Source organism: Procambarus clarkii, chromosome 10 (assembly GCF_040958095.1).
Source record: "Procambarus clarkii isolate CNS0578487 chromosome 10, FALCON_Pclarkii_2.0, whole genome shotgun sequence".
NCBI classification, from domain to species: domain Eukaryota; kingdom Metazoa; phylum Arthropoda; class Malacostraca; order Decapoda; family Cambaridae; genus Procambarus; species Procambarus clarkii.
In genome coordinates, this window is record NC_091159.1 from 34,966,542 (window position 1) to 34,994,218 (window position 27,677).

General features: G+C 44.2%; 1 protein-coding gene across 1 annotated transcript in view; it reads right to left on the bottom strand.

Moving 5' to 3' along the window:
• Nucleotides 1-27,452, bottom strand: part of LOC123745603 (serine/threonine-protein kinase PLK1) — a 347,873-nt gene extending 320,421 nt beyond the window's left edge. Inside the window, exon 1 of the mRNA XM_045726314.2 lies at nt 26,845-27,452. Coding sequence (XP_045582270.1) covers nt 26,845-27,237 — 393 coding nt within the window. The 5' untranslated portion in view covers nt 27,238-27,452. The remainder of the gene's footprint in view (nt 1-26,844) is intronic.
• Between the last annotated feature and the right edge of the window lie 225 nt (nt 27,453-27,677).

The following is a 27,677-nucleotide window of genomic DNA, read 5'->3' on the forward strand; positions in this document are numbered from 1 at the left end:
ATCTTGTGAGTAAATTTCACTAGATCAGCATAAGGTAGACTTCGGTCAGATTGTTTATTATTTTTAATTCCTGTCGTCGGGGACGGGAAACCTGTTAAGCTTACTGAGGTCCCCTAGACCAACTAATCCCCAGGAAGCAACCCACAACAGCTGCCCAACTCTCGGGTTTACTGCTAGGTGAACAGACGCATCTGGTGAAAGGAAACGTAAAACCATTTCTGTTCCGGGAATCAAACCCGGAATCCTCGACTATAAGTCGGGAACGTAGACCACTACACCACACGATAGCAATGCAAATACCCATTGACCTGGCAGTCCAAAAGGAAACTAACGCAACACGGCGTTAGTAGCTCTAAGAGTTGTACCCATTCGCCGTTATCAGAACTAATCATTATTTAACCACCCTGACCTGCTGTACCTTGCCGTTCACAAGCACACAATAGAGGCAGAGGGGCACTGACGTCACGTGTTGGGGAAGTGTCAGAAATAGAATGTAGAGGTGAAGTCATTTACACCCATATGTAAATAATGCCAAACATTTGTAAAATACCAAACAATAACAAACTTGTTTATCGAGCCTTACACGCCATCACACCCGGTATCAGACAGATACCGTAATCGGGTACCAGACATACCAGATAGCCTAGATAATACCGACACGGTTATGTGGCGACACTTCAATAACAGCAGTGGCAGCCCTTACTTGATAACACTTCACGGGTGAAATGCCATAATAATCCATACTTCTGGACGGTGCTATATTCAGCCAGTCCTCCAAACATGGGGAGGTAAATGTAACAGCCCGTAAGTGCAATTATGTACTATGCATGGAAGTCGGGAATTGTACTTATTTACACTTGGTATTAAATCGTACTGTCAAATATATTGTGAATATTTGAGTTTACCTGAAAAGCTGAATAGAAAATCACGACCTAACCTAACCGTCTTAGTTTTTGAAGATAAGCATTGTATAGCTTCTTAATTACAATTACTAAACCTATAGCTATATTGATATTAGTTTTATAAAACAAATAAAACAAAAATAAAATATTTCAATAAATTGTAAAGTAACTCAGGATATCAAATTTTGTATAAAATCTCTATTTTCTAATAAAACAAAAAAATTCCTCATACTTAAAACTTGCATATACCAATCTGAACTTTAAAACTTCATCCTAAAATTCTGAGTGTCTTAACAGAAAACGAGGAGAATTAAATGGGGAGGTAAATGTAACAGCCCCATAAGTGCAATTATGTACTATGTAGGATAGACATGAAATGTACTTATTACACTTAGTATTAAAACGTAGTCAAATTCGGAGGATGGGTTGGTTATATTACACTTGTGAAGGCAACTTATCGATAACTACATTTCAGAGGTCCCCCTTGTTTTGCACCTCCTAGCTTATAATTCGCTCATTAAGACATTAATGAGAATATTCTGCGAGATAGTACGAGACAGCAACTCTCCCCCCCCCCCCCCCGAACCGGTGCGAGACAGTAGAACCACCCCCCCCCCCTAACGATAACAACACTTGTCAACAATTTAAACCAACACCTGGTTAACATTTCACTTAGAAAACATTCCACAAGTAGCCTAAATATCTACATGAATAAGGTTATGATGTTCTTTACCATTATAATGTAATGTTCATGAATAGTAATAATACTGTAATAAAGAGAGTAATATATTTCGACAATAATGATGTGGCAAGAGACTAACAATACACTGTAAACCCAGGCCATGGACGACACACACACGCTGGCACACACTAAACACGCCACCCATTACTTGCCAAACACCTTGAAGTAGCTTTCAACTTGTCAAGAGAACTCTGGTTCAGTGTCTAAAAGACTCAATAGTGAAAAAACTTGCATTAAAAATATTTACAATATCCATATTTGACTTGCAGACACCCTCCAGCCCAAGCTACAATAGTTTACGGAAGTAGTTGTTGTTAAAGATTCGCTACCTGGAACAAAAAGTTCCAAGTAGCACGGGCTATGGTGAGCCCGTAGTTTACGGAAGATGGTAGTGCTAATAATGCCAATATCTTCTTCTACGGCTGCTGTTGTACTTCCATCAGAAAAGGCAACTGTGGCACCATCCAGGAGCCTCTAATCAAAGATCAGGATACCAAATCCAGAATTCATGAAGCATTTATACATCCACTTACACGACCTATACAACTTTCCCAATCATAGTGGTTTTGTTTACATTTATTAATGTTCTTTTAAGGTTCTACCCTTTAAAATCTTTGCAGGCATCTTAGACATTATTTCAATAATACCTGCTGATAAAAATGGTTCAAAACCGAACACTTAAGAACAAAACTGTGGACTATCGTCCAGCCTTCGCCCCAATTAGTCTTCTGGTGTATACTGTCTCCAAGGTACTCTTAGTTATCGCGCCGCAGTGTATACACAACACCCACCCCTCACGTCTGGCCACGTGACTGATAAGGCACAATGAAAGATAAAGCACGGCCATTTTCTGCCTTGAGGAGTGCCCCACTTTACACGGCTGATAACACCCGTTTGTTTTTACTAGACGAAAGTGTGTCAGGAATAAGACAATCTCACCATACCGGCGGTGTAAACAAAGGAATGACAACTCCCTGAGCGTGAAACTAAAAAGTTGTGTTCAAAACAGTCAATAAAGCTAGGATGAGGCTGTGTGTGTGGGGGGGGGGGGGGGGTAAAGAGATCCAGTGGCCGCAAGAGGTCCCTGCCCTCCCTCAGCGGACCATTATAGCATCACCAGGCCAGGCCAGGGTGAGAGCAACACGTGATAACGTTAGTGCTGACTTACAGTCTCTCATCACTAACCCCCCTCCCCCCCCCCCCACCACCTCCAACGTTCTACAGCACCTCCCTCATCACCACCACTAACGATGACGACTGTAACATACACGATATCAAGAACGGACACCTCACACTACGATGTCTTTTTACTATGGGAATATCAGGCAGCATGAACCCTACACAAGATTAATGTCTAATATATGTAAAGCTTTACAAAAAATCCCAATATTAAACAAACACGTTTCTTAGGACTAAAATTTAACGTGTATTTTCTTTCATTTATAAGACTCACAAAACCTACTTGAGTCAATAAGCGAGCTATATACCACTAATAACTTAATTAAAATTAGCCAGTTTTTATTTAAAATATATATTTCAGCTTTATAAAAATGGGGAAGATGCCACACGAGACAACTGGCGAAGGACCCACACAACGGGGGCTCCTCATACTAGATAATCTGCACAGGCATACCATAACATCCCACGTACAATACATCTCACCGGAGACAGTGTTACATCCTCTTTAGCCAACATTAACACTTCATTACTCCCTACCCCCTTAAGGGCTATTTATGCCTTGCCACCTTTTGGGTGGTTTAGTCTATATAAATCAATCAATCCTTACCCCACTTTTTTATCTCCAACAGATTGACTTCTCATTTGTTCCACCGACATTAAGTATTTGCGAGGAGCTGATAAGCCCTCTACTCCTGGGGAGAAGGGAGGGAGGGAGAGTTAGCGACAAAAGGGAGGGAGGGAGGAAGAGACAAAAGGAGGGAGGGAGAGAGGGAGGGAGGGAGGAAGAGGAAGCGACAAGAGGAGGGAGGAAGAGGAAGCGACAAGAGGAGGGAGGAAGAGGAAGCGACAAGAGGAGGGAGGAAGAGGAAGCGACAAGAGGAGGGAGGAAGAGGAAGCGACAAGAGGAGGGAGGAAGAGGAAGCGACAAGAGGAGGGAGGAAGAGGAAGCGACAAGAGGAGGGAGGAAGAGGAAGCGACAAGAGGAGGGAGGAAGAGGAAGCGACAAGAGGAGGGAGGAAGAGGAAGCGACAAGAGGAGGGAGGAAGAGGAAGCGACAAGAGGAGGGAGGAAGAGGAAGCGACAAGAGGAGGGAGGAAGAGGAAGCGACAAGAGGAGGGAGGAAGAGGAAGCGACAAGAGGAGGGAGGAAGAGGAAGCGACAAGAGGAGGGAGGAAGAGGAAGCGACAAGAGGAGGGAGGAAGAGGAAGCGACAAGAGGAGGGAGGAAGAGGAAGCGACAAGAGGAGGGAGGAAGCGACAAGAGGAGGGAGCGTATTTTCCATTACATGTATCAATATAGAGTACAACCAATTGAATTAGGTAATATACGAGGAGAGGCTGACAATATGCGAGAAATGTTGGCAAGTGTTCCCGCGCCTCGTAGCCTATCCCAGGAACAGAGAACTGAGGAGTCACTAGTTAATTATTCATCAAACAGCATGATGAGCAAGTTTTGCTGTGTACCCACCTGGTCCCCTCTGCAAGATGCCACACAAACAACGGTACTTGCTATCACCAGAATGTCAGCATGAGGCTACACAGCTGCGGTGAGGACAGGATGGGGGGGGGGAGGAGGGGTGCAGCCAGCCAGTTATATATACGTGACAGCTGTAGTGGGGTCTACAAGTGTTAGCAACAGGTGGCTTATGTAATTGTTAGGTGCAGGACAAATTCTGCACTTCCATTAATAAACACAGCCTAACAAACAAACCGAGATACGATGGAGCTCATTTGGGATGAAGACCAGCGAGGGCTCAGTGGCAGGTCACGTATCTGTCTGAAATGGGACAGACAGCTGTAGGGTGGGAGTGGGGGGGTTGACGCCCATCTGTCTGAACGTTATATAGTTCCCACGCTTCTTGCAATGAAAGATGAATATATATAGTGTATCTCGGTTACTTGCAATGTGCAATCCTGAGCAAAGAAGGCATGGATATTTCTCTAGATAACACTCGGTCGGGACTGGACTGACTTAATTTGTAATGTTATAGGAAAGAAGCAAGCTCCAAAATTAGCTTCAGCTGGACATTTACGTCGATTTGGCAATCAAGTTGATGCTCGTCTGGGGGTTCTTAAGGTATATATACCAAGGGTGCTCGATAGTACTCTTATATCCAGTTTATCATAACATGTCCACTTGTGTAACAGCAGTAGTACCGAGATAACTTAAATTACAAATGCTTTTAACTAGAAGTAATAACATGATGTTTTGCTAGGCTAGTGGGCACATTTCCTTTGATTATTATTACTGGTAAGCAACAGCCTCTCGACCTGGTCATACAGGCACATCATTGGCAACCTGTCCTCTCCAAACTATAAAAACCAGTAGTTGCTATGGATGGAAAAACAAAATATGGACTATTGCAACCAAAATATTCACAGGTGTATAGCTATATAATTCTGAACTTGCATATCGTGTTACGAGGATAACCCTTAAGCGCTAATCTTGCACGTCTTCAAACCCTTCAAGCATTCTGACACTACAGCAAGCCGAGGTACAACAGTGCCGGCAGTCAAATGTGCTTCGTAACATTAACAAAACTAACACGTGCAACAAAACCTGAACTGGACTACGATATTTACTGCGTCAGGGAGGGAGTGGGAGAGAGGCTAACCGATAAACTACAAATGTAACACGCCTCAGCAGCCATCTTTAAAGGGAACCTGGGGCGCGCATGCTCACTGCTTCAGACACTATCCTGTGGCCATTCCAGACTAAGCCACCCTCGTCCACATTATCCCCTTCTGTCCAGTCCACTAGTCTTGCCAGATGACCCCCCCCCCCACCACCGGCCTTGGTCACTCACCCATTACCTCTTTGTTGATTGTTGCTGCCACCGGAGGCTAATTTATTGAGCTCCCACACTCTTCCTGAGAGAGGTCGTTAAGCGTGTACTTTATACTCAAGTTCAAGTACGTTTATTGAGAAAATAAAATACATCTCAAACGGATAGAGTAGCTTAGGCTATCTCTACCCTCCACTCCATACTCATCCTCACTATCTCCCCGCATTATCCCTCGGGAGGACTTGCAGGCGAGGCGGCCACACTACCGCCCAGGCCCCGGGTGACTAACAATGAACCTGGAGTATTCCCACGGCCGTGATCAGTGCGTGGCGACCCTAGACACCGCCGGCCCTGTAATCTGCTCTCGTTGTCTTACAACTGACCCAGTCTGTACTACAACTACTAAAATGGACTTCCTACAACTAGTATTTGTTGAACTACAGCCAAAGCATATTTAGTAAAATATTGTTAAATTTAACGAGAATTAATTCTATAAATACGAAGGGTAAAGTATGAATAAAATGACAATACAACGTAAAATCCATAATTTTAAGTAATTCTTAAAGGAGAAACATTAAGAAGTGACCAAAGGGAAATTACCGACATTATAATTATGATGAATTAAAATCACTATAGTTACGGTGACGTAAATTTACTTAAGAAATGCTAGGCTATGGTTCCATGACTTGGATTTGCATGTGTATTGAATGTGCAACAGTAACCCATTTGTATATTTAAATTTTCTTTCGTCCTGATACATTGTACTCACAAAAACTACTATTTTTCTTCTACACTGAAGTTGAAAATAGAGGAAAAAATAACAATTCAATATATTACCGAATCCGAATTTACCGAATTAATTTTGTTATATTTAATTCACATCTGACAGTTTAATTTCCTCCCCACTAACCAACCCTTCCCCACAATACAATCGAATCCGATTTGGTAACGAAGCTTTATCATGGACCTGCCAGCTTCTCCCCCACCCTCCCCAACTCTCCGCTTCTCATATTTCCCCCTTTCTCCCCATCCACCCACAGCACGAGAGTACATCCATAGTCTAGCCTGCAGCTACATCCACTGCCGCGACCAGTCACATTACTCCGACTGTATCACTATCACAAACAATCACTAACGGTTCGTCAACCACAACCACCAATCCTCTAATTGCATCTACGTCAACCACAGCCCGAGTTGCTCCTAGCGCCCCACTCCAAGTCCTATTCCAATCACCCCTACTATCGAGTGACGCCGCGCCCCCCCCGACCCACCCACTCTCACACGTCAACCCAGATCCCTTTATCAATTTCCCTCAGTTACCTCCCCCCCCCACCACTCCACCCACCTTCACTCTTAGTCAGCCATAAGCCCTCTCACAAAGCACACCACCCCCACCCATCAGCTTCTCCCCCACGGCAGTGCAGGCAGCTCTTAAACCGGTAGCAAGGAACAACACCCGACACCCCACAGAGAGCCGGCTATTTAAAACCTCTGAAGACCTTACACCGAGTTGAGACCGTCACTGGAGTACCTGCCAGGAATGGGAGGGGTCGGTCATATACACCTGCAGTTGTGGGGGTTGAGCGAGTTGCCGTTATACAATGCATCTATTTTTAAATGGCGTTGCATAGTAATAGATTAATATTGCATTTTTTTTTTAGTGTCGTCCTACATTATCTACTAATGTAAGCCTACTTCTGGCCGTGTGTGTATTGCTGCCTTGTGAAGTGTGTGCTTAGTTCTACTTGTGAGAGGTCCCGCGCAAGAGACTCAAACCTGTGATGAGCAAGTTATGTTGCCCTGCGGGGTACGAAGACAAACAACCTCTTGGACAATCAGGGAAGGTTGGCCCGAGGCCAGGCTGCGACAAAACTACCTTCACCCGGCAACAAAACTTACAACTGTGTCGCTGAAGTTATCATGTACATATTTTACTAATACATCTTATAAATTGTACTCTCAAAATACAAATTATTATTACTTATCGCTTTGTGTACACAGTTGGCTTAAATCGTTGTGATAATCTGATTTAAGAGTGAATTTAGAGTTAAGGTCTGGGAGTGATTGCAGCACTGCTCTAATAACACCAAACACAGGATTTTAGCATCTCAAAAGTGCAGCATAGGCAGGTTGGTAAAAGAATAAAACACAAATTAACGCTAACTAGAAAAGTTATAATTTGTTCTTGCTCATCGTGAAATCCAAGGCCCTTTGTTTTGGCAAATAGCTAAAACTGACTGTAGCCCAAGAGAATTTAAGTCATATACGAGATCAAAACAGCCATGTGAAAATGGAAGAAAAAATAGTTACCCGTGTGGCCAAGCAAATCAATAAATTAAAAACAATAGAGCAACATACGTATCTTCTAGACACCCACTGCGAATCAAGTTAAGAGCCCTGTAACCCTTACCCTTTGCGATTAGATTCTCCATTCTTTCCTCCTTACGAAAATTTTAGATCATTTCAAATTTGTGTAACCCTGTTAAGACAATTTTCTAATTTTCCGCAAGAAGTGGAGGCAGACTCTACAAGAGTCTGCTCATCCACTCGTACAACGCTAGACAATGGAGGGAGGGAGAGAGTCCTTCAGGGAGGGGGGCAGCCAACCCCCTCCCGACCCTTGACCAGGGAGGATGGTGGGGCAGAGCATCAACACTGCCGGGGAGGCGGCGGTCCCCAGTAGGGGGTCGGTGAGTCATCGACTTCGAACCGCTACGACCATCTACCCTTTCTGCTTTAGGTGCTACAACTGCTATTGTTGAGAAAATCAGGAGAGCCACGAGAAGGATTCAAACCCGTTCACTTAGCCCTATCAAGCCCACGCCCTAGACCACCTAGACCTAGACCCACGCGGGTTCGAAACCACCTCATGGCTCCTGATTTTCTTATTGGCACATTACGTTAATGAGATTTCATTGTGCAACTTCTCAGTTATCTTGTATTGCTAATAAAATCTTTGGGACTCTTGAGACATTTCCCATTCCTATCTATTTCGGCCTACAGGGAGCTGGTCGGCCGAGCGGACAGCACACTGGATGTGATCCTGTTGTCCCGGGTTCGATCCCGGGCGCCAGCGAGAAACGATGGGCAGAGTTTCTTTCACCCTATGCCCCTGTTACCTAGCAGTAAATAGGTACCTGGGAGTTAGTCAGCTGTCACGGGCTGCTTCCTGGGGGTGGAGTCCTGGTCAAGGACCGGGCCGCGGGGACACAAAAAAAAAGCCCCGAAATCAACAAGATAACCTCAAGATGATACCCTGTACTACAGCCCCCTACCACAGTCATTCCACTGAAGTTAAACAAAAAAAGATTCTGTTGGCATTTCAGTCGTTTCCGCGTTGCATTGTTTAAAGTCACTCCCCATGGCATCTGAATGTGAGGTAGTGAGCTCAGGAAGCAGACGTATACGCGGGGCCTCAAGATATTCTTGTGTACACGTGAAAATTCAGAGTTTTACTAGTAAATATGACACTGTCAGGGAATTATGAGTGGTTTTGCAACAGACCACCAGAGTAAAACTTACTCTGGTGGTCTGGTAAATCTAAAATTTACTCTGTTTTGCAAAAGAGTAAAGAGAAGTTAGCCCTAGCCCCCAAAGCAAGCACATACGTAGGCCTACCACCAGACTGATTAACCACACTGAACCAAGACAATGTTCAATATCAGAAATAATAGAACGAGGGGCCATGGGTGGAACTAGAAGCCCAGAAGAGTTATACCATCGTACTGGGTAGTCAACAACAACAAAAAAAAGTGGAATGTGTTGGAGGTACGTTAAGAAAATTGCTTTAATTGATTATTGAAAGTCATTCATTGAATTTTTATTGTTTTTTTAAATAATTCATAAGTTTTATTACAGGACGCTCATGTTTAACAAGTTTACCTTTCTTTTTCCCGTTCATTTCGAGCCGTTGATGGTGGAAAGGAGCGAGACGTTGTGTACCTTAAAGCTTTTGATACTGTACCTCACGAAAGACTGGTTAGAAGGATAAATACTCGTGGTATTGGGGGGAGGGTGCTATCCCAAGTTAAATAATGTTTGAGAGACTTCAGGAGCCAACTCTCAACCCTTTAGGCTAAGCACAATTAGGCGATTGCGCGCGCACACTGCCTCCAACGCAAGGTATAGGTGAAGAGGAATAGAGGGAGGGAGGGGGGGTGCAAACCCAGAGAGGGCATCGACTCGAGGCGTGCCCTGACATGGGACCAGCCCTCACCCGTTGCACAAGGTCACGTGACCACACGCAATACCACTGTCAGACGCTCGCCAGACACAGCGAGGAGGTGAAGGGGGCGTAGAGGGTACCACGCCTCCCCCCCCCCCCCCACGGATACACCAGACTGGCAAGCCCCTTCCCCAACCTCCTCCCGAGCTTGCTTTCTATTGCCTTCGACCGCTTGCAGTGCTTTCTACGCAGCAACCTTCGACTGCTTGCAGTTGAATCACCGTAACTCTCAGCGTGTTGCACAGCTCGTCCTCTCACATAATTGTCGCATTTTTGTTACGGAATATACCAAAACGTTAATATTGACGTTTTCTATGCAACGACGTCAATATTTTACGCGAGTTGTTTGGCATAGTACTGTAAGACTAACCATCCTTGTGATGGGATTTTTAGCACCACGTAGCTACTTTTTGACACACAGTACTTCTTGTACTTCTTCATATAGTCTAGGGTAGCTGCACAAATGCAGATGTTCCTAAATGTGTTAATACAAAAAAATGCTTTCGTACGTTTCTGGTTAGGTTTTTTTTTTTTTTTTTTTTTTTTTACCTTCTACGCAGCAACCTATGTTACATGATAATCTACTACTTTAAGATGTTGCAACATCTTAAAGTAGTAGTATCCTTAATCCTCTTCCGGAAAGTAAGGGAGGGAGAGTTTGAGTGAACAGGCTAGGGTTTTACAAGTAGCCTTTACCTCTCTCGCTATAACCACCACCATGTTTTCCTCCGTAACCCTCAACTCTACTCTCTTCCCTGCCTCGTTGACGCCACTACCACTGCTGCTAACTATATGTTTAACACATCTCTAACCCTGTCCATGAAGGACAGAAAAAAATGTATATATGCTGGTTAGCATTGTAAATGTGTGGCCACGTCTGTGGTAGAAAAAAACTGCTGCTGGCGTCACCACCAGTACTACCGACGCCACCCACCAACGCCAATACCACCATTGGCGCTACACCTCTCCTGAATGAGATGCAGGCATAAGGAGCTGAAACTGTACCTAGCAAGCACACCAAGGCACGCCCCCCACGCAACTTGGCCTCCTAATAGAAAGAACATCGCATTTTGACGCATAATTTACCCAAGGTCAAAAACTGTCGTACTAGAAAATGGTAGCGGCTCGCGAAATTGACATACTGTCCCGTTGTCTCTTTTGGGTCCTCTGATAGGTTAGGAGAGGGGACTTTAGTATGACAGTTTCTTGACATTGGGAAACCTTAGGGGGAACGGGCTGCGCCCCCACCAATGTTGCAGCCACTGCTGCCATTTTGAAATACAATACTGTACCATATAAATATAATTCTTGTTGTTATGACATTTATTAACCCAACACGTTATAAATTCTTGGGGTAAATTAATAAATTCGTAGGAATGAACTGGAATACTTTTGGAATAGTCTTTCTTGAAATACTCTTGTGATGCTTCCGATAGTCTCTGATAAGGAATGAAACGTTTGTCAGGGGGTTCAAACGTTATATATACTATCCTTTGTGCGCCTTTGACCAATTGTTCCAGCTGGAAGTTACTTTCTTCCCTGCACGTCAACATTTACAGTCTGAATATATTCATATGTCCGGTATGAAGTATTTGGTCCTCTGACAGATTAGGCTACCTTATCTTAACTAACGTTAGCAAGTTCCACAATTCTTTAATGCTTCTCAAGCATTGTATGAACTTCCTGGTACTAATTACACATCCTCGAGGTTTTGTATATAAACATTTCAGACCGTTCATTCACAAGCTAATATACTTTTCTCTTGGGAGAACAAGTACAGGATGACGGTAATTTGGCTGAGCCCGTAGGCTGCTGGTCCCAGAGACAAGTGAGGCTTGTGAAAGAGTCATCAGTGTAACTCGTATACACATGCACACAGATGAACTGAGGAATTGGCTCTTTAATTCAGCCCTGAAAAGCTCTTGGTTGTGAGACTAGGTGCAGGTGCATGGGACCCCCAAGAGCAATATAGATGATGAATAGGAATCTTTCAACTTCCTGCATCAGAGTTGAAAGACCTGGGGATAAAGGCTAGTCACAACTCTGATGCCCGAGGCACACATTAGAGCGGAAAAATAGTTGAATATTTTGACAGTCGTCAGTATCAAGGAAACTTTAGAAATACTTTACTGACACTCGCCCTAAAGTATGCAGCCACATCATGTACCTTTAACTAGATCAAGTACACACACACACACACACACACACACACACACACACACACACACACACACACACGCGCGCGCGCGCGCGCGCGCGCGCGCGTGTGTGTCAAGGCTCGTCTTTTAATTTTAATAGCAAGAGAGGCTGATAAAAGCTGAACTTTAACCCCCTTCCAGGAGGTGGGGTTAAGGTAGTAGGGGAAAATTATTGGTAAATTGTTTAAGTAGACAGAGAAGCAATGACCATGACGAGAAATAGTGGAACAAGAGGATGTATATGGAGAGATACTAATGATGCTGTACTTCTAAAGTACAGAATGAACAAAATAACACTAATACAAAGAATAGTCTCGCTTTAGTAAATGTGACGAAAAAAATCAGACGAATATGAATGGCTTAGTACTATAAATGGTTTATCAGTTTTAATACCCGAGATATGACTGACAAGAGGAAACTGTGCACGTTCAGAGTAGAGACTCGGGGAAAGTAAAGCTGCTTATCTTTGAAATATCGATAAAGACGTTTAACCTTTTTGTATGCTGCTATCCTATCTTATCCTACGTGATGCCTCACCACCATATACGTTGGTAACTAAGTTAAAGACGAATTTAAAAAGTTCCCGCCACAGACATATTCCCCCGTTGTTTGTTTGTTTTAGATTCAGCTACTCTGAACAAAAACTTCCTAGTAGCACTTGGAACTATGGTGAGACCGTAGTGGAATTACCTCGCATAGGAGCGGGGCTGTAACTGTCCGTCTTAGGGTTGTTGTTAGAGATTCAGCTACTCAGAACAAGTTCCTAGTAGCACGGACTATGGTGAGACCGTAGTGGAATTACCTCGCATAGGAGAGGTGCCCTGGTGTCTTAGGGAATCCGGCTCCCATACATACTAGGTCAACCATCTGGCAAGCCTCGGATGTACCTGTGCAGTAAGCCGGCAACCAGTCAGCTAGCAGCGTGCAGAGGTGGTTACAACTTCTCTTGTCAATACTACTGGCTCTACCAGTTCTCTCATCACACACCTGCCTCTTATGTCCCCTCTCCCAGTTAATCAACTCCCACCCCGTTACACACCTCTTCCAAACACCTGCGCAACACCCCGCCACAACCACGTGACTGGTTCCAATCCTTCCTCTCCCAGTAACAACCAGCGCTCACTCCCCCCCCCCTCTCCCCTCAGCCACACTGCTGATGGGCTGTTGCTACACCCGATCCCTAAACAAATCCTTACACCACCACACACATCTCGCTAACCTGTGGTGTTCTCGATACACAAGAAAATGGTAAGAATCTGCAAGTTATGGCAACACAAAAATGATCAGTTATACACACTGCTGGTACCTGAGGCTAAGGAAAGAACGCAAGTGATGTGGCAATGCATATAACGGAAGTTAGAAATATATCGTGCCTCGTATTATTAGAGTTAGTCTCCAGTTCTCTCTACTAAACTTTAAGTAATGAAACGTAAACAAATCTTAACGCACCCGCAATCTAAAATACCTCCATAAATATTGATTCAGTGTATTACACAAGCTATGAGGACACGAGGAAACCGGGACAAAATCGTTGGATAGAAATAGGACAACGAGTACATCTGTCAGAGGTGCCAGACCCTCAATTATAAGTAACCATAATAATTACCACCAGGCCGAAAGGGGTCGCCACCTGGCCGACGAGGGTTGCCAGAAAGGAGTATCTACCTCGTGAACAAGGGCCGTGATGAGGGTTCGAACCTACGCACGGGATGTTCCCAGCTGCGCCTTAGTCAACTAGTGACGTGTTCAGCCATTTGTAACAGTGTATCGCAGCCAGCACGACCTGAACAATTACCAAACTAATTACCATGCATCATCTTATCGAGACTTACGTACCACGGCTGCCAGTCCTGTGAGCTAGTACTCTGAACCAGCCAACTACCACCACCAACTTGGTCCCTACTGTGCAGTATACACAACTACACATCTTCTTGGATGACCCACTTCCGTGCAGGGCTAGCGGTAAAACTGGGACAAATGGCCACTACAAAAGCTTGTCTTTGTGTCCCTATAACCTGCAAAAACACGTATGGCAAGCTGCAAAGCATCACAGTTCTACAGGGGAATAAGCTCCCTTCATAACAGCATGCGAACGAAACCTCTGTTAGTAATTAAGCGATCCCCTCGGCTCTGCATCCACGGAACTAGAACGACAATTATGAGGGGAAAGTAACGAGGGGAGCAGCAAGCAAGCAATCTAGAGTACAAGGCTTAATTAATGTAGGGTCTGTTTGGCGGCTCTCTTGTATCATACGTCTGGAACCACCTCCCGGCATCGATCTCGCGTGTACTGCCAGAGGTACGCACGCTCACAGCTGTCTGATAAACAATCACGAATACTACACTACACTACACCCACCTCGTTGCCGCCCTCAATCCACTTTCCCCCGACACCCCTGCCAGCCCTTCACTAACTCAAAGCCTATTAAATAAAAAAAAAGGACCACAGACCGCGTGAGATGCACTCGCCCGCCTGGCAACCTTACTTGCGACACTGAGACAGCAACGGACCCTGATGCGTGCACTCTCCCCCCACCACCGCCGCCGCCAGGAGGGTGGGAATAGTGTGCTGTAGTAGTAACAAGTAAAATTAGCAGAAACAATAATAACACTATTGTTGGCGGTCGAAGTACAGTGGTACAAACATTTTAAAGAAAAAGACTAATTCTTGACCAGAGGCATCATCATCAGTCGACACAGCAGGCTGGCTCCTGGATAGCTATACTCAACGTGAGTGGATCACATCAATGAATCACCCATACTCACACCGATGACCGTGGCAGCGGTGAATGAGGAGACGTTGGCAAAGCGAGACGATCACTAGTCAGAACGCCGTCGTCTTTACCACCAACTTACTCCCTCACCAAGACCATTAGTCTACATGCTGAAATAACATGCAAAAACCCTGGGAAGCAGGCGGCTTGGCTACCCGGCAACTTCTCTGGTATATATAACCCAAACAGTACATAAAGGATTGGGGAATTTAAGTCAGCCACGTATTTAGACTAACGAAATTTACAACAGATAGCACTTTGAGCATTAACAAAAAGTGTAGAAAATGCCCACCTGTTGGCAATGTGCAATACATTAATTAAACCAGAACCAACACTTACATTGGGTACAACTTGCACAAACAAAAACACTGAGTCACTGGGCCTGAGCACAACTGCACAAACAGTAGAATATCGTCGGCCACTTCACCCGCTACGGTATTTGTGTATTTAAGGTACATGTGCATTTAAGCCTTAAGCTACCATAGCCTATACGAAGATATGAAGGGGAGTACATAGTGTATCACGAGCTAGGCTACGTGATGCTAAAAACCCCACCACACAGGATTGTCAGTCATACAGGGCCATGTGATCAGTAGTCTCCACTCGCAAACTTTGAATGCATTATGACGATACCATCATGAGTGAACAAAGAAATGATGCTAAAAGATGCGAGACACGGAAGGTTGGGCTCATTTCCATCACATTTTAAAATAAAAAATCAATATATATCGTGCAAGGATTTTAGTTTGAGCACCAATTATTATTTAGTACTCTTAATTCAGCAACAGTTAAAATACTGTTATCGCCCCCCCCCAATTATAGCCTTTAAAGTTACTCCGAATGAAATGTACAATGTATATAGTTGTACAAAGGGGAGTATAAAAAAAACAGCCTAACCATCTTTACCTTGCCTGTCCTAGACCTAAATAAGCAATCCTAGGCGTAATTTAATTAGTATGTATTATATTAGGTCTAGTAACAACTGTTTGGTTGTAAGAGTCCTTCGTGCCCTCTTTTAAACTCAATAGTACAAAGCTTGGATTTTTTGCAGGGTTGGGTGGGGTGGGGTGGGGGGGGGGGTTGCATCAATTCCTATTTTGAAAGTTTTGTGGGTTTTGGGAGCCCTACTTCAAGCCCGGCCTAGGGCCATGATTGGTTTATAACTTGGTCCAACAGGCTGTTTCTTGTAGCGACCCGCAGGCCCACATATCCATCACTTTTGGGTTAAATGGTCCGGTACTTTTTGCAGGAACATCCAATTGTCTGCCAAGAGTTTGTGAAGCATAGCACGTTCTGGAGGGAGGGCCAAAGAGCTGTAGCAACACCTCAAGTTCTACTAGGTTACTGTTGACACACAACACACAGGCGACACTAACCCGGGCCTGGCCATTTTTTTTTTTATTTTCTACCACAGACGTGGCCACACATTTACAATGCTAACCAGCATATATACATTTTCTTCTGTCCTCCATGGACAGGGTTAGAGAAATGTTAAACACACAGTTCAAGGGTTTATTGAACACTCAACCACAGAAGGTGATTCGGTGCTTTTAAAATGCTAAGCTAACCTACATACGTAAATACATAGATACACAGATTTACGTATGCCCTACATAAAGTATTAGATGTGTCTTTTACAGTGTCATTAATGTACATTCACAAAGGTGAAATGTAATTCTGATCAGCTTCCATATATGCTTTATACCCATACATATACATACACACACACACACATACACATACATATATACACACACACATGCATTCACATACATTTGTCTCATTTACCCTGACAGGGTGAGGTAGCTGATAAAGAAACTAGTGTGCCATTATGTTGCCATGGGACCCTCCGCGACCAAACCAATTTTGTCCCGCGCCACTCATGCTAACAGCAATGCCAGGTGGTCTATTCCATTCCTTCATGCTCATCACACAATTCAGTGTGATGAGACCGGTGCAACACATTGCAGGAACGCAAAACGGAATGTAGGTCATGAGCTGTAACCGTGTATTATTTGTGAGCTAAATTAAATTTCTTGTACTCGTTGGAGATTGCCTCGTGATAAGAATATAGAGCATAAATAAAAGCAGTAAGAAAACGTTTTGGGGTATTGGACATGAACGAGGCAAGGACAATATTTGTTTGATTAATCCACGGAGCACTCGACACGACGCTAGCAACCCACAGCCTAGCGAACACTCAAAATATTCCAATTTGGAAATAACGCTAATTATGATTTTCTAGACTGCACAGAAACGACAATAAGGGGCTGCCAATACGAGATAGCACTCGAGCAAAACACCATCAGACAGGACGGACGACCCATTCAACAAGCATGCAAGTGCCTAGCCAAGCATTAAATGATCTACCCGCTTCAACTTGCCAGACGGAGCAGCAAGACAGGATAAAAGAGAACGCCGCCGCCGCCACCACCCTGACGTGTTGTGCACTGTCCCCCACCACCGCCGCCAGGAAGATGGGACTAGTAAGAGTACAGATACTTAGTAAGAGCAAAAGGCGTTAACATATTAGTAGAAACCAACTCTCTAATCTGGTAACGCCATTAACACTTATTATTTAGCTTTCAAAGAATGCTGACAATCATATGAAAGAAGTTTTAAAGGAGAAAGCGCCCAATATATACATTATATATTACATTAATATATAACAGGTAGAGTTATGCTGTTTAAATACTACTATGCAGTCAATTATTATTTTATTTCTTAACACCTAATTAGACTAGGCGATTGATATACATAATTTGTCTGTGCCGTTACAACGGGGTTATAAACGCAGTTTAAACAAATATTTTATAACTTTGGTTATGGTTAGTTGTTTACAATCTTCTCTGGATTCCCCACTAATAAGTGTCAGACCGGAGTGATAAAGTTTGGTGGTTCAACATGATCACATGGTTTAGGCTGCCCAGCTCATAGTCAAGTCAAAACTACCGAAGGAAGATGCATATTAAATTGGCTAACACAAATGGGTCGTAGTGTAACAGTAAGCAAAAACGATTCTCCCATATTAAGACACACAATACAGCAAGGTATTATCTCACCACAAATCTCATCCACACCAGATAAAGGTCTTAATAACAAAAATATATTTTTTACAGACTATCCCAAACAAATTGCATGAAATTACCTCCGAAACAAAAATTACAAATTAAAAAGTCTTTTAGTTGGTAACAATGTTCGAGTGACTTAATTAAACTACTTCGGTAAGCTAAGCTTATGGATAAAGTTAAGAACTAATTGGGCACAGGATACAAGACTGACCGCGATCTTCTCAAAGAACGTACACGCGCAAAAGATTTAGGAATAATGATGTCTGACAACATAACGTTTAGCAAACAAAAAGACTGAGCGCCTGTCAGGAAAATGATAGGGTGGATTATGAGAACCTTCTAAACAAGGGAAGCCACGCCAATTTTGCTACTTTTCAAATTTGTGGTGCTACTTCGCTGGGAAAAATCCTCTCAAATATTCAGTACAACAAACACGGCAATTCTTTCTCGATGCTAGCAAGCAAAGCAGTTGCCAAAGTTGAACATCAAGCTATTTAAAAAATGTTTAATTCGTAATATCTGAAAATTAATCACTATAAAATGGGATCGAACAAGGAATTGTATCAACTTTTACACGAGTTAACATCCAGCCGAGCTGGCTATCGCATAAGCAGTGCTAACATAAAGCTTTACCTATGCTGATTAGTTTTATTAAACTATTAAAGATGCTATAGACAAATATAGATTTGTAATTTAGTATTGAATATGACTTTCACTCCAAGCAAACGTACGCTGTAGTTTTTAAAATTGATCTCTCATCTAGATTTTGAATTAAAACTATCAGGAAGATTCCAGTGAAATATTTTGAAAATCCTCTGGGGCTTATTACATTCCCAAAGGAAATTCGGTCATCTTTACACCTAGTTGAAAGTAATTGTCTCCGTATGCATCATTGCGGCCTATGGGACCGGCGAAACGCTGACTTTAGTAGGCTAAATTGTACGAAGGAAACTCGGGTTAAACAACTGGCTGACCTCCACACAAGCAGAACTAGCAGCATTACAACTAGCTACCAGTACATTAAAAAAACATTGGAGGAGAAATATTTTGTGAGTCAAAGTCTGCTCTTCAAGCAATCGAAAACTTCTCCTGGAAGATCGACAGCAAGAACCTCATACTACCAATTATAAATGACCTAATTGCTGCACAGAGTAAAGGGTCTCTAATCTCCTTTGTATGGATACCATCACACAAATATAACCCATCATAATGAGACAAACATTGCAGCCAAATTAACGTGCAACAAAGATGAAGTTGAATTAGATCTAGGTATCCCCATCTCTAATGTCAAAACTATATTGATCCAAACACTCAGGTCTGATAGGAAAAATTACCGACTCCCAACGACCTGAAAGCACTAGTATAAAAGCCTCTTCAGGTTTTTATATAAAGCACTAGTATAAAAATCTCTTCAGATATAGGTTTCAGATCTGAAACCTATATCTATGGGCAGCACAAAACGTCCACCAGACTGTGCGACACAGTGGTTGCCAGGATCAGGTTGGGTTACCGTTACCTGTGGCAGGTGGCTACAGGTGACGGATCTCCCAATCCTGAGCACTCCAGGTGCAAACTCTGAGCAGGAACTGCGGCATGATCTCCCACATTACATTACCGAATTCCCAGTTATTAGACCTTTCAGACCAGTTGGCATGAGGTACCTGGAGCTATGCTTTATTCACTTTATTCACTCTCGTATTCTTGAAGGTATCCTCACAGTGTACCCAAAATTTGCCAGTGCAGGCTACTAAACATATGGCCCAGTATGACTAACCATCCTGCGAGATGGGGACTTTTAGTATCACGGCTACCTTATTCAATCTTGTGTTGATATCCTCATAACGAACCCAGAGTGTCAGTGCAGACTACTTATTACATGCCTCTGTATGACTAACCATCCTGTGTGATGGGGATTTTTTAGCATCACGTAGCTAGCTTTTTGACACACTGTACTCCCCTTCATATAGTCTAGGGTAGCTGCACAAATGCAGATGTACCTAATTTATTAATAAAAAAAACGAAGGAAACATTCAAGATATTATGTGTCCATTGGACTACAACCCTTTCTGGCCTAATGTTCACATTTCGGCTTGCACTTTAAATTATCCCGAACGAATGATCTATTTTTGCTTCCTGAGAAATTATTCGCTCAGCTAACAGTATAAGTGCCCCCCCCCCCCTAAGTCATTCGCTTAGGCTGCCAATGGTCACATAATAGCTAGAACTATCTGAATGATTGTACAAAAAAGGTACACCTTTTGAAGTGATGACCATAATAGTATAGTACGTGTATAGATATAATGAAACTATTCCGGTGGGTTATCAATAGTTCGATATTTGCTAATGTTAAAGTTCAGATGAAAAGAGAATACTTTATGATGGACAATTCATATCCCAATAAAAGTTAGGTCCCCTATTATTGCACGAGCTACGTGTGCAAAGTGAATTTGTTCGTGCTTCTAATGTTTTATATTGGTGACACGAAGGAAAATAACTTCACACCCAGATAGAACCGAATACTGCCATAATCCTTGTGGCAAATTTGATAAAGTTTTTAAACTTTTCAGGAAGTTATGAAATGAAACCAGGTATCCCCACTTCAAGATTCTTTACTCCGAGTGTAGAATCCGACTGCATTTCTAACAGTTCTATCTGCATTCTTCCTTCTGCCTTGGCAATATTAAAGGTGAATGGTGCCGAGAATAATGCAAAGTAGTGTTAAAAAGATGAGAAATAAGTAAATCTTCCTGAAATATTTGTGCTTTTAAAATCTATTAAAAAGGTGATAGTTTAAATTATAAAAACCGCAATTTTGGCCGTTAAATGACCAAATTACAGTATCTTTGTGCGGGCCGCATGTGTGCTTACAAAAGGCTGTATGTTTGACATGCCTGCCTGAGTATTATGTACGTGTAGATGAACTCAAACGCAAAATGATTGGGACCGTCTCAAAGCCCACCAAATGCTCTTCCTTGAACGGAGAGGAGAGGACTTTTTTTATTGTGCTTTCCCATACCAATCATTCGAGCTGTAGGGCAAAAAATCACAACCTATACCTGGAGGAATCGCAAACTCGGGTACCTAATCTGAACAATGGAGTAACGTGTACGAGCGTGCGATGGGCCTAGCTATGGAAGAGCTAGGCCCATCGAATAATACGATGGGCCCAGGAATACGACCCGTGGAGAAATGTCAAATAATTCTTAAAAGAAAGCGCTAAGCCATTATAAGAGATGGCCAAAGAACATAAGTACGCTATCAAATGACCATAATTTTACAACTTTTTAACTAAACATTTTTGCTAGAACAAAAGTTGAAAGAAGGAACTTTAAATATTTATACAGTGCCTATCATGATGTCAGCCATGTGAGTAAGCAGGAAAATGTCACCAGTAGCCATACTAACAATCATTGGAAGAGCCTAGCCTCAAATCAGGATGTGGGAGAATAACTACTGAAACCAATACTGTATATAAAAGCCTTGAGGATGTAACAAATCTCTCCGATACTCCAATAGTTACTTCAACACTTCACTGCCCTCCGCATACACATTAGCCCACAATGAAAATGTTTTGATTAAACTTTCAATGAGTCATTAAACTAGGCTATTTACATCAAACTAGTGCAACACCTTATTACATGCAGGTCGCGATGAGGTCTGACAGTGATAATCCAATAATTATTAAAACTGGGCTAGGTTGGTTATTAACAAGTGTCAATATACCACCACTAGGTCGGTCTGGCGAAGAGTAACACTGCAAACAAAACGCAACCAATATTTTAATACATCAGCAGTATTTTTCTTCACTTTAATACATTAAATCTTTAAACCTACTTATCAAAACGAAAATAGATTTGATAGGCTAAATATATTCCAATGCATGGGCAAGCATAATGGTTGACACAGGAACCATGGAAACCACAGGAAGTATGTTGCTGACTAAGGGAAGGATTAAGTCAAGTCATGCTGGTGCCAACAATTTTGCTGTCATGTCTTGGAACATTTAAATCAATTTGGCGCCTGCGTGGCCATGTAATAACATTCACCGAACCCTCGAAAAATGTGAAAATATTTCCGTTCACTTGACTCGGTCTAAAGGGGGGAATGAAATCTAGAGACAATAAAATAGCAAAGTTAGAAGGGGAGAGAAGAATTAACATGCAGACCATGACGCCGCCTCCTCCAAACTGCAAACATTGGGATTAGCCTAATGCAGCGATTTTAATACCGATTACAGAATACAGTTACAATTTAGGTTCATGGGCGCTTTAAATACATGTATAGAGCTGAAGTGGCAAAGACGTTCCTGATATACGATATATACAGTACTTTAGTTTCCGGAGGACTGGTGGGGGGGGGGGGGCCTTCTTTTACGCACGTTATGGCCAACAAAGTCACGAAACTACTAACTAAACTTTCGCTTTCCATCATTTTAATATGTTTCAGTAATTATGGTTAAGTTTTTGAGTGCTTTCCTTTTGCAAGAACGTGGCTAGAACTCGTCCCCCCGCCAACAAAACTAATTGTTCGTAGATTGATACACGTGGTATTAAATATATATAAACAACACAGACATGTAACAACACTGTTGTATGTAATGAACATTAAATATTGTAAATTATTCACTGACCAACTATAATAACCGTGGGAAAAATGTATGGCCGAGCTAGCAATACCTGATACCAGCCCATCCTCCTGTTTTGTTAATACTTATAATAACGATGAGAACCATAGTATATACCTGTATATACACCGACGTACAACGAAATTAGAAAGTGGAAATCTGAACTTTTGAGTTGGACAAACCGGAAAACTATTTTTTAATTGTGTTGCTCTGACAAACTAAACTAACCTAACCTTCTTAGGCCTGATACACGACGTCGAAGGCTTTATATAGTACATGTGTGTGCTATACTAGACCTAGGAATATTTAAGTTTGATTTTTAGCTTTATTAAAAAAAAATAACCTAGTATATCTAAAAGCTAATTATGTACGAATTCGTGACTATTGACGACGTTACAATAGGTCGTGTCTAAACAGTATGCATGAGGCGTACAGGCATGTCAGGGGTCTGACTTTCCAAGGGTCAGGAGGGGTAACATATTCCCATACCAGACCAGTGACGATGAAACCCAAGGATCCTGAAGTGAGGAACCCTGAGTCGAGTTTCTGAAAACTCGACCTGGCTCTGTCTCGATGTGGTCAGGAGGATGGGATGGAATGGGTCCACTGCAATATAAGGAATGTCGCTGCCATACTCTACAAGGTATAGGAAGAGAAACCACCAGGAGAAAGCGCTAAGCATTACGACTATATAGTACTAGGAAGGGGATGAGGATTTGGGATGGGCTGGGGGGGGGGGAAGGAATGGTCCCCAACCACTAAGGACGGTCGGGGAATAAACGCCGAAAAGCATGAAAGTATAGGGAGACACCATGAACACACACAGCCTACGTGCACACCAAAGAGCTGGAGCTCCAGCTTCAAGTACAAATTTAAGTGCACATACGAAATAACTAATGTACAAGACACCTTATTCATCACAAAAATTATTGGGACTGGAATCTACATTGCTAAGACTACCATCGACGGAGATGGTAGACACGGGACCCAATATCTCAACGCCAGCATAAATATATTTAACAACGAGAACAATAGGGACACTACTTCAACGTAATATCAGGGGCTTAAGTACAAGTACTACCTTTAACATGGTATAAAAATACAAACCCTGCTGGTGAACACGACAGTATCCATAAATGCTGCCGCAGACTTGAGCCACCACAGGATAAGAATGGGGGTGCATAATAAAATAGCCACCGTAGGCGACAACAGCTAAATATCTTCACAAAAAGAACACACAGGGGTCGCCGCCCAACCCAAAGCATAGTCCGTTTAGCCAGAAAGGACTGGGACCTCCCTCCCGACACCAACCAAGGACTGGGACCTCCCTCCCGACACCAACCAAGGACTGGGACCTCCCTCCCGACACCAACCAAGGACTGGGACCTCCCTCCCGACACCAACCAAGGACTGGGACCTCCCTCCCGACACCAACCAAGGACTGGGACCTCCCTCCCGACACCAACCAAGGACTGGGACCTCCCTCCCGACACCAACCAAGGACTGGGACCTCCCTCCCGACACCAACCAAGGACTGGGACCTCCCTCCCGACACCAACCAAGGACTGGGACCTCCCTCCCGAAACCAACCAAGGACTGGGACCTCCCTCCCGACACCAAACAAGGATAAGAACAAGGTAACTGCAGAAGGCCTATTGGCCCATATGAGGTAGCTCCTATTTATAACCACACAATCCCACTTGTCCAACCCACTCTTGAAACAATCGAGGGACCCCACCGCCACCACGTAATAACTATCTACGGGCTCACCATAGCCCGTGTTACTTGGGAACTGTTTGTTCCAAGTAGCGAATCTTTAACAACAACAAACCACGTAACGCGGTAATTGGTTCCACAAATCAACAACCCTTTTACCGAACCAGTATTTACCCAAGTCTTTCCTAAATCTAAACTTATCCAATTTATACCCATTGTTTCGTGTTCTGTCTTGTTTTGATGCTTTTAATACCCTGTTAATATCCCATTTGTTATGACCATTCATCCACTTGTAAACCTCTATCATGTCACCCCTAACTTCGCATTTCCAGAGAATGCAATTTAAGCTTTGTTAATCATTCTTCATATTAAAGATTTCTGATTTGGGGAATTAACTTAGTCATTCACTGGACACGTTCAAGTGAATTCATATCCATTCTATAGTACGGCGACCAAAACTGAACTGCATAATCTAACTGGGGCCTAACCAGAGTAAGATATAGCTGAAGAACACCACCAGGTGTCTTGTTACTAAAAGATTCGATTAATAAATCCCAGTGTCCTATTTGCCTTATTACGAACATTCATGCATTGATCTTTTGGTTTTAAATTCTTACTAATCATAACTTCCAGATCCCTTTCGCAATCCGACTTAGAACATGAGAACAAAGGGAGGATCTTCCGACACCAAACAAGGACTGGGATCCTCCCTCCCTAGCACCCAACACCAAACAAGAACTGGGACCCCTCTCCCTAGTACCCGACACCAAACAAGGACTGGGACCCCTCTCCCTAGCACCCGACACCAAACAAGGACTGGGACCCCCCCCCCCCCATTCCCGACACCAAACAAAGACTGGGGGGTACTCACACCCCCCCCCCCTTTCTCAATACCAAACAAAGACTACGACATCCACCTTCTCAACACCAGATAGATTACGACCCCCCAACATCAAACAGAGACAAGGCCAAGAACCCCCACCACTCGCCCCCCCCCCCCAAACAAGGCCAAGAACCCCCACCACTCGCCCCCCCCCCAAACAAGGCCAAGAACCCCCACCACTCGCCCCCCCCCCAAACAAGGCCAAGAACCCCCACCACTCGCCCCCCCCCAAACAAGGCCAAGAACCCCCACCACTCGCCCCCCCCCAAACAAGGCCAAGAACCCCCACCACTCGCCCCCCCCCAAACAAGGCCAAGAACCCCCACCACTCGCCCCCCAAACAAGTTCAAGAACCCCACCAATAGCCCAAAACAAAGACAAGAACCCCGACCATTCAACCAGACAAGGACAAGAACCCCGACCATTCAACCAGACAAGGACAAGAACCCCACCACTCTCCCAAACAAGGGCAAGAACCCCACCACTCTCCCAAACAAGGGCAAGAACCCCACCACTCTCCCAAACAAGGGCAAGAACCCCACCACTCTCCCAAACAAGGGCAAGAACCCCACCACTCTCCCAAACAAGGGCAAGAACCCCACCACTCTCCCAAACAAGGGCAAGAACCCCACCACTCTCCCAAACAAGGGCAAGAACCCCACCACTCTCCCAAACAAGGGCAAGAACCCCACCACTCTCCCAAACAAGGGCAAGAACCCCACCACTCTCCCAAACAAGGGCAAGAACCCCACCACTCTCCCAAACAAGGGCAAGAACCCCACCACTCTCCCAAACAAGGGCAAGAACCCCACCACTCTCCCAAACAAGGGCAAGAACCCCACCACTCTCCCAAACAAGGGCAAGAACCCCACCACTCTCCCAAACAAGGGCAAGAACCCCACCACTCTCCCAAACAAGGGCAAGAACCCCACCACTCTCCCAAACAAGGGCAAGAACCCCACCACTCTCCCAAACAAGGGCAAGAACCCCACCACTCTCCCAAACAAGGGCAAGAACCCCACCACTCTCCCAAACAAGGGCAAGAACCCCACCACTCTCCCAAACAAGGGCAAGAACCCCACCACTCTCCCAAACAAGGGCAAGAACCCCACCACTCTCCCAAACAAGGGCAAGAACCCCACCACTCTCCCAAACAAGGGCAAGAACCCCACCACTCTCCCAAACAAGGGCAAGAACCCCACCACTCTCCCAAACAAGGGCAAGAACCCCACCACTCTCCCAAACAAGGGCAAGAACCCCACCACTCTCCCAAACAAGGGCAAGAACCCCACCACTCTCCCAAACAAGGGCAAGAACCCCACCACTCTCCCAAACAAGGGCAAGAACCCCACCACTCTCCCAAACAAGGGCAAGAACCCCACCACTCTCCCAAACAAGGACAAGAATCCCCTAAATAAGGACAAAAACCACCCCCCTAAACAAGGACAAGAACCACTCCCCTAAACAAGGACAAGAACAAGAGAGGCCCACCACCGCCAACAGGTCCCCGGGGCGCGAGGGACCATCGCGTGTGTACCCAGACGCCCCTCGACTGAAACACAAACACCCAGAGTCATGTGTTACACCTGAGCCATTTAACGACGAGTGTGGAGGAGGGGAGAGATGGGGTGAGGAAGGGAGAGAGAAGGGGAGAGGAGGGACAAGGAAGGGAGGGAGAGAGAGAGAGAGGGGGCCAGGGAGAGGCGTGGTGTGAAGGTAGGATGATCGCGGGGCAGTGAACTTACCTTGCCCAGAAAACGGCCCTTCATATAGGTGGCGCGCGTCGTGTGGTCCACGATGAACTTGGGCACGTCATAGTCCTCGTTATTGTTGTTATTGCCTTTGTTCCCCACCATGTTGTTGTTGTTATTGTTCGTATTGTTGTTGTTGTGGATGGGCGCTGGGGTATGGACTGGCGTGTCCCTCAGACCCGCCACCCCAGAGTCCATGGAAGTGTTGGTCGGAGGCTCTTTGGGTCCTACTAGGCTGGTCGTGGTTGGTATGGCAGCTGGTTGGATCCAAGGGTCGTGGTGACCTGTTGACCACCCGCTGTGACCCACCTTGGTCACCACCTTGCTCGTCTTCATCATCACACTGCCCAACCCACCGCACGACAACACCACTTCTCCAGCATTCATAGCTTGGTTAAACCTTAATAAATAGTCATATACACACAAGCAACCAGTCACAACAACACCATAGTCCTAACGAAATACAGTTTTAAATCATACATCCACTTAAGAATTGTAACAATTTTTCATGCCCCCTACTGAGAGGAGGAGAGTCACACAGGGAGGGATTGGCGACACACCCTCCACTCACACGCTCCAACACACGACTGTCGCTGCCCGACCTTCCACCTTGTGGCCACGCTGTGTTGCCGGGAAAAATTGTCGCGCGCCACCAACCTCAACTTATTTACTATTTACCACAATAATTTTGGGCGTACCACAGTGGCATACTATCTGAACATTCACCTGACACTTAACAAATATATACAGCTCTTTCTGAGGTATGTAACATAAAAGTGCGATAAGCCGTTTTGTAGATAAATATCAACAATATTCCCCTAGGTGGT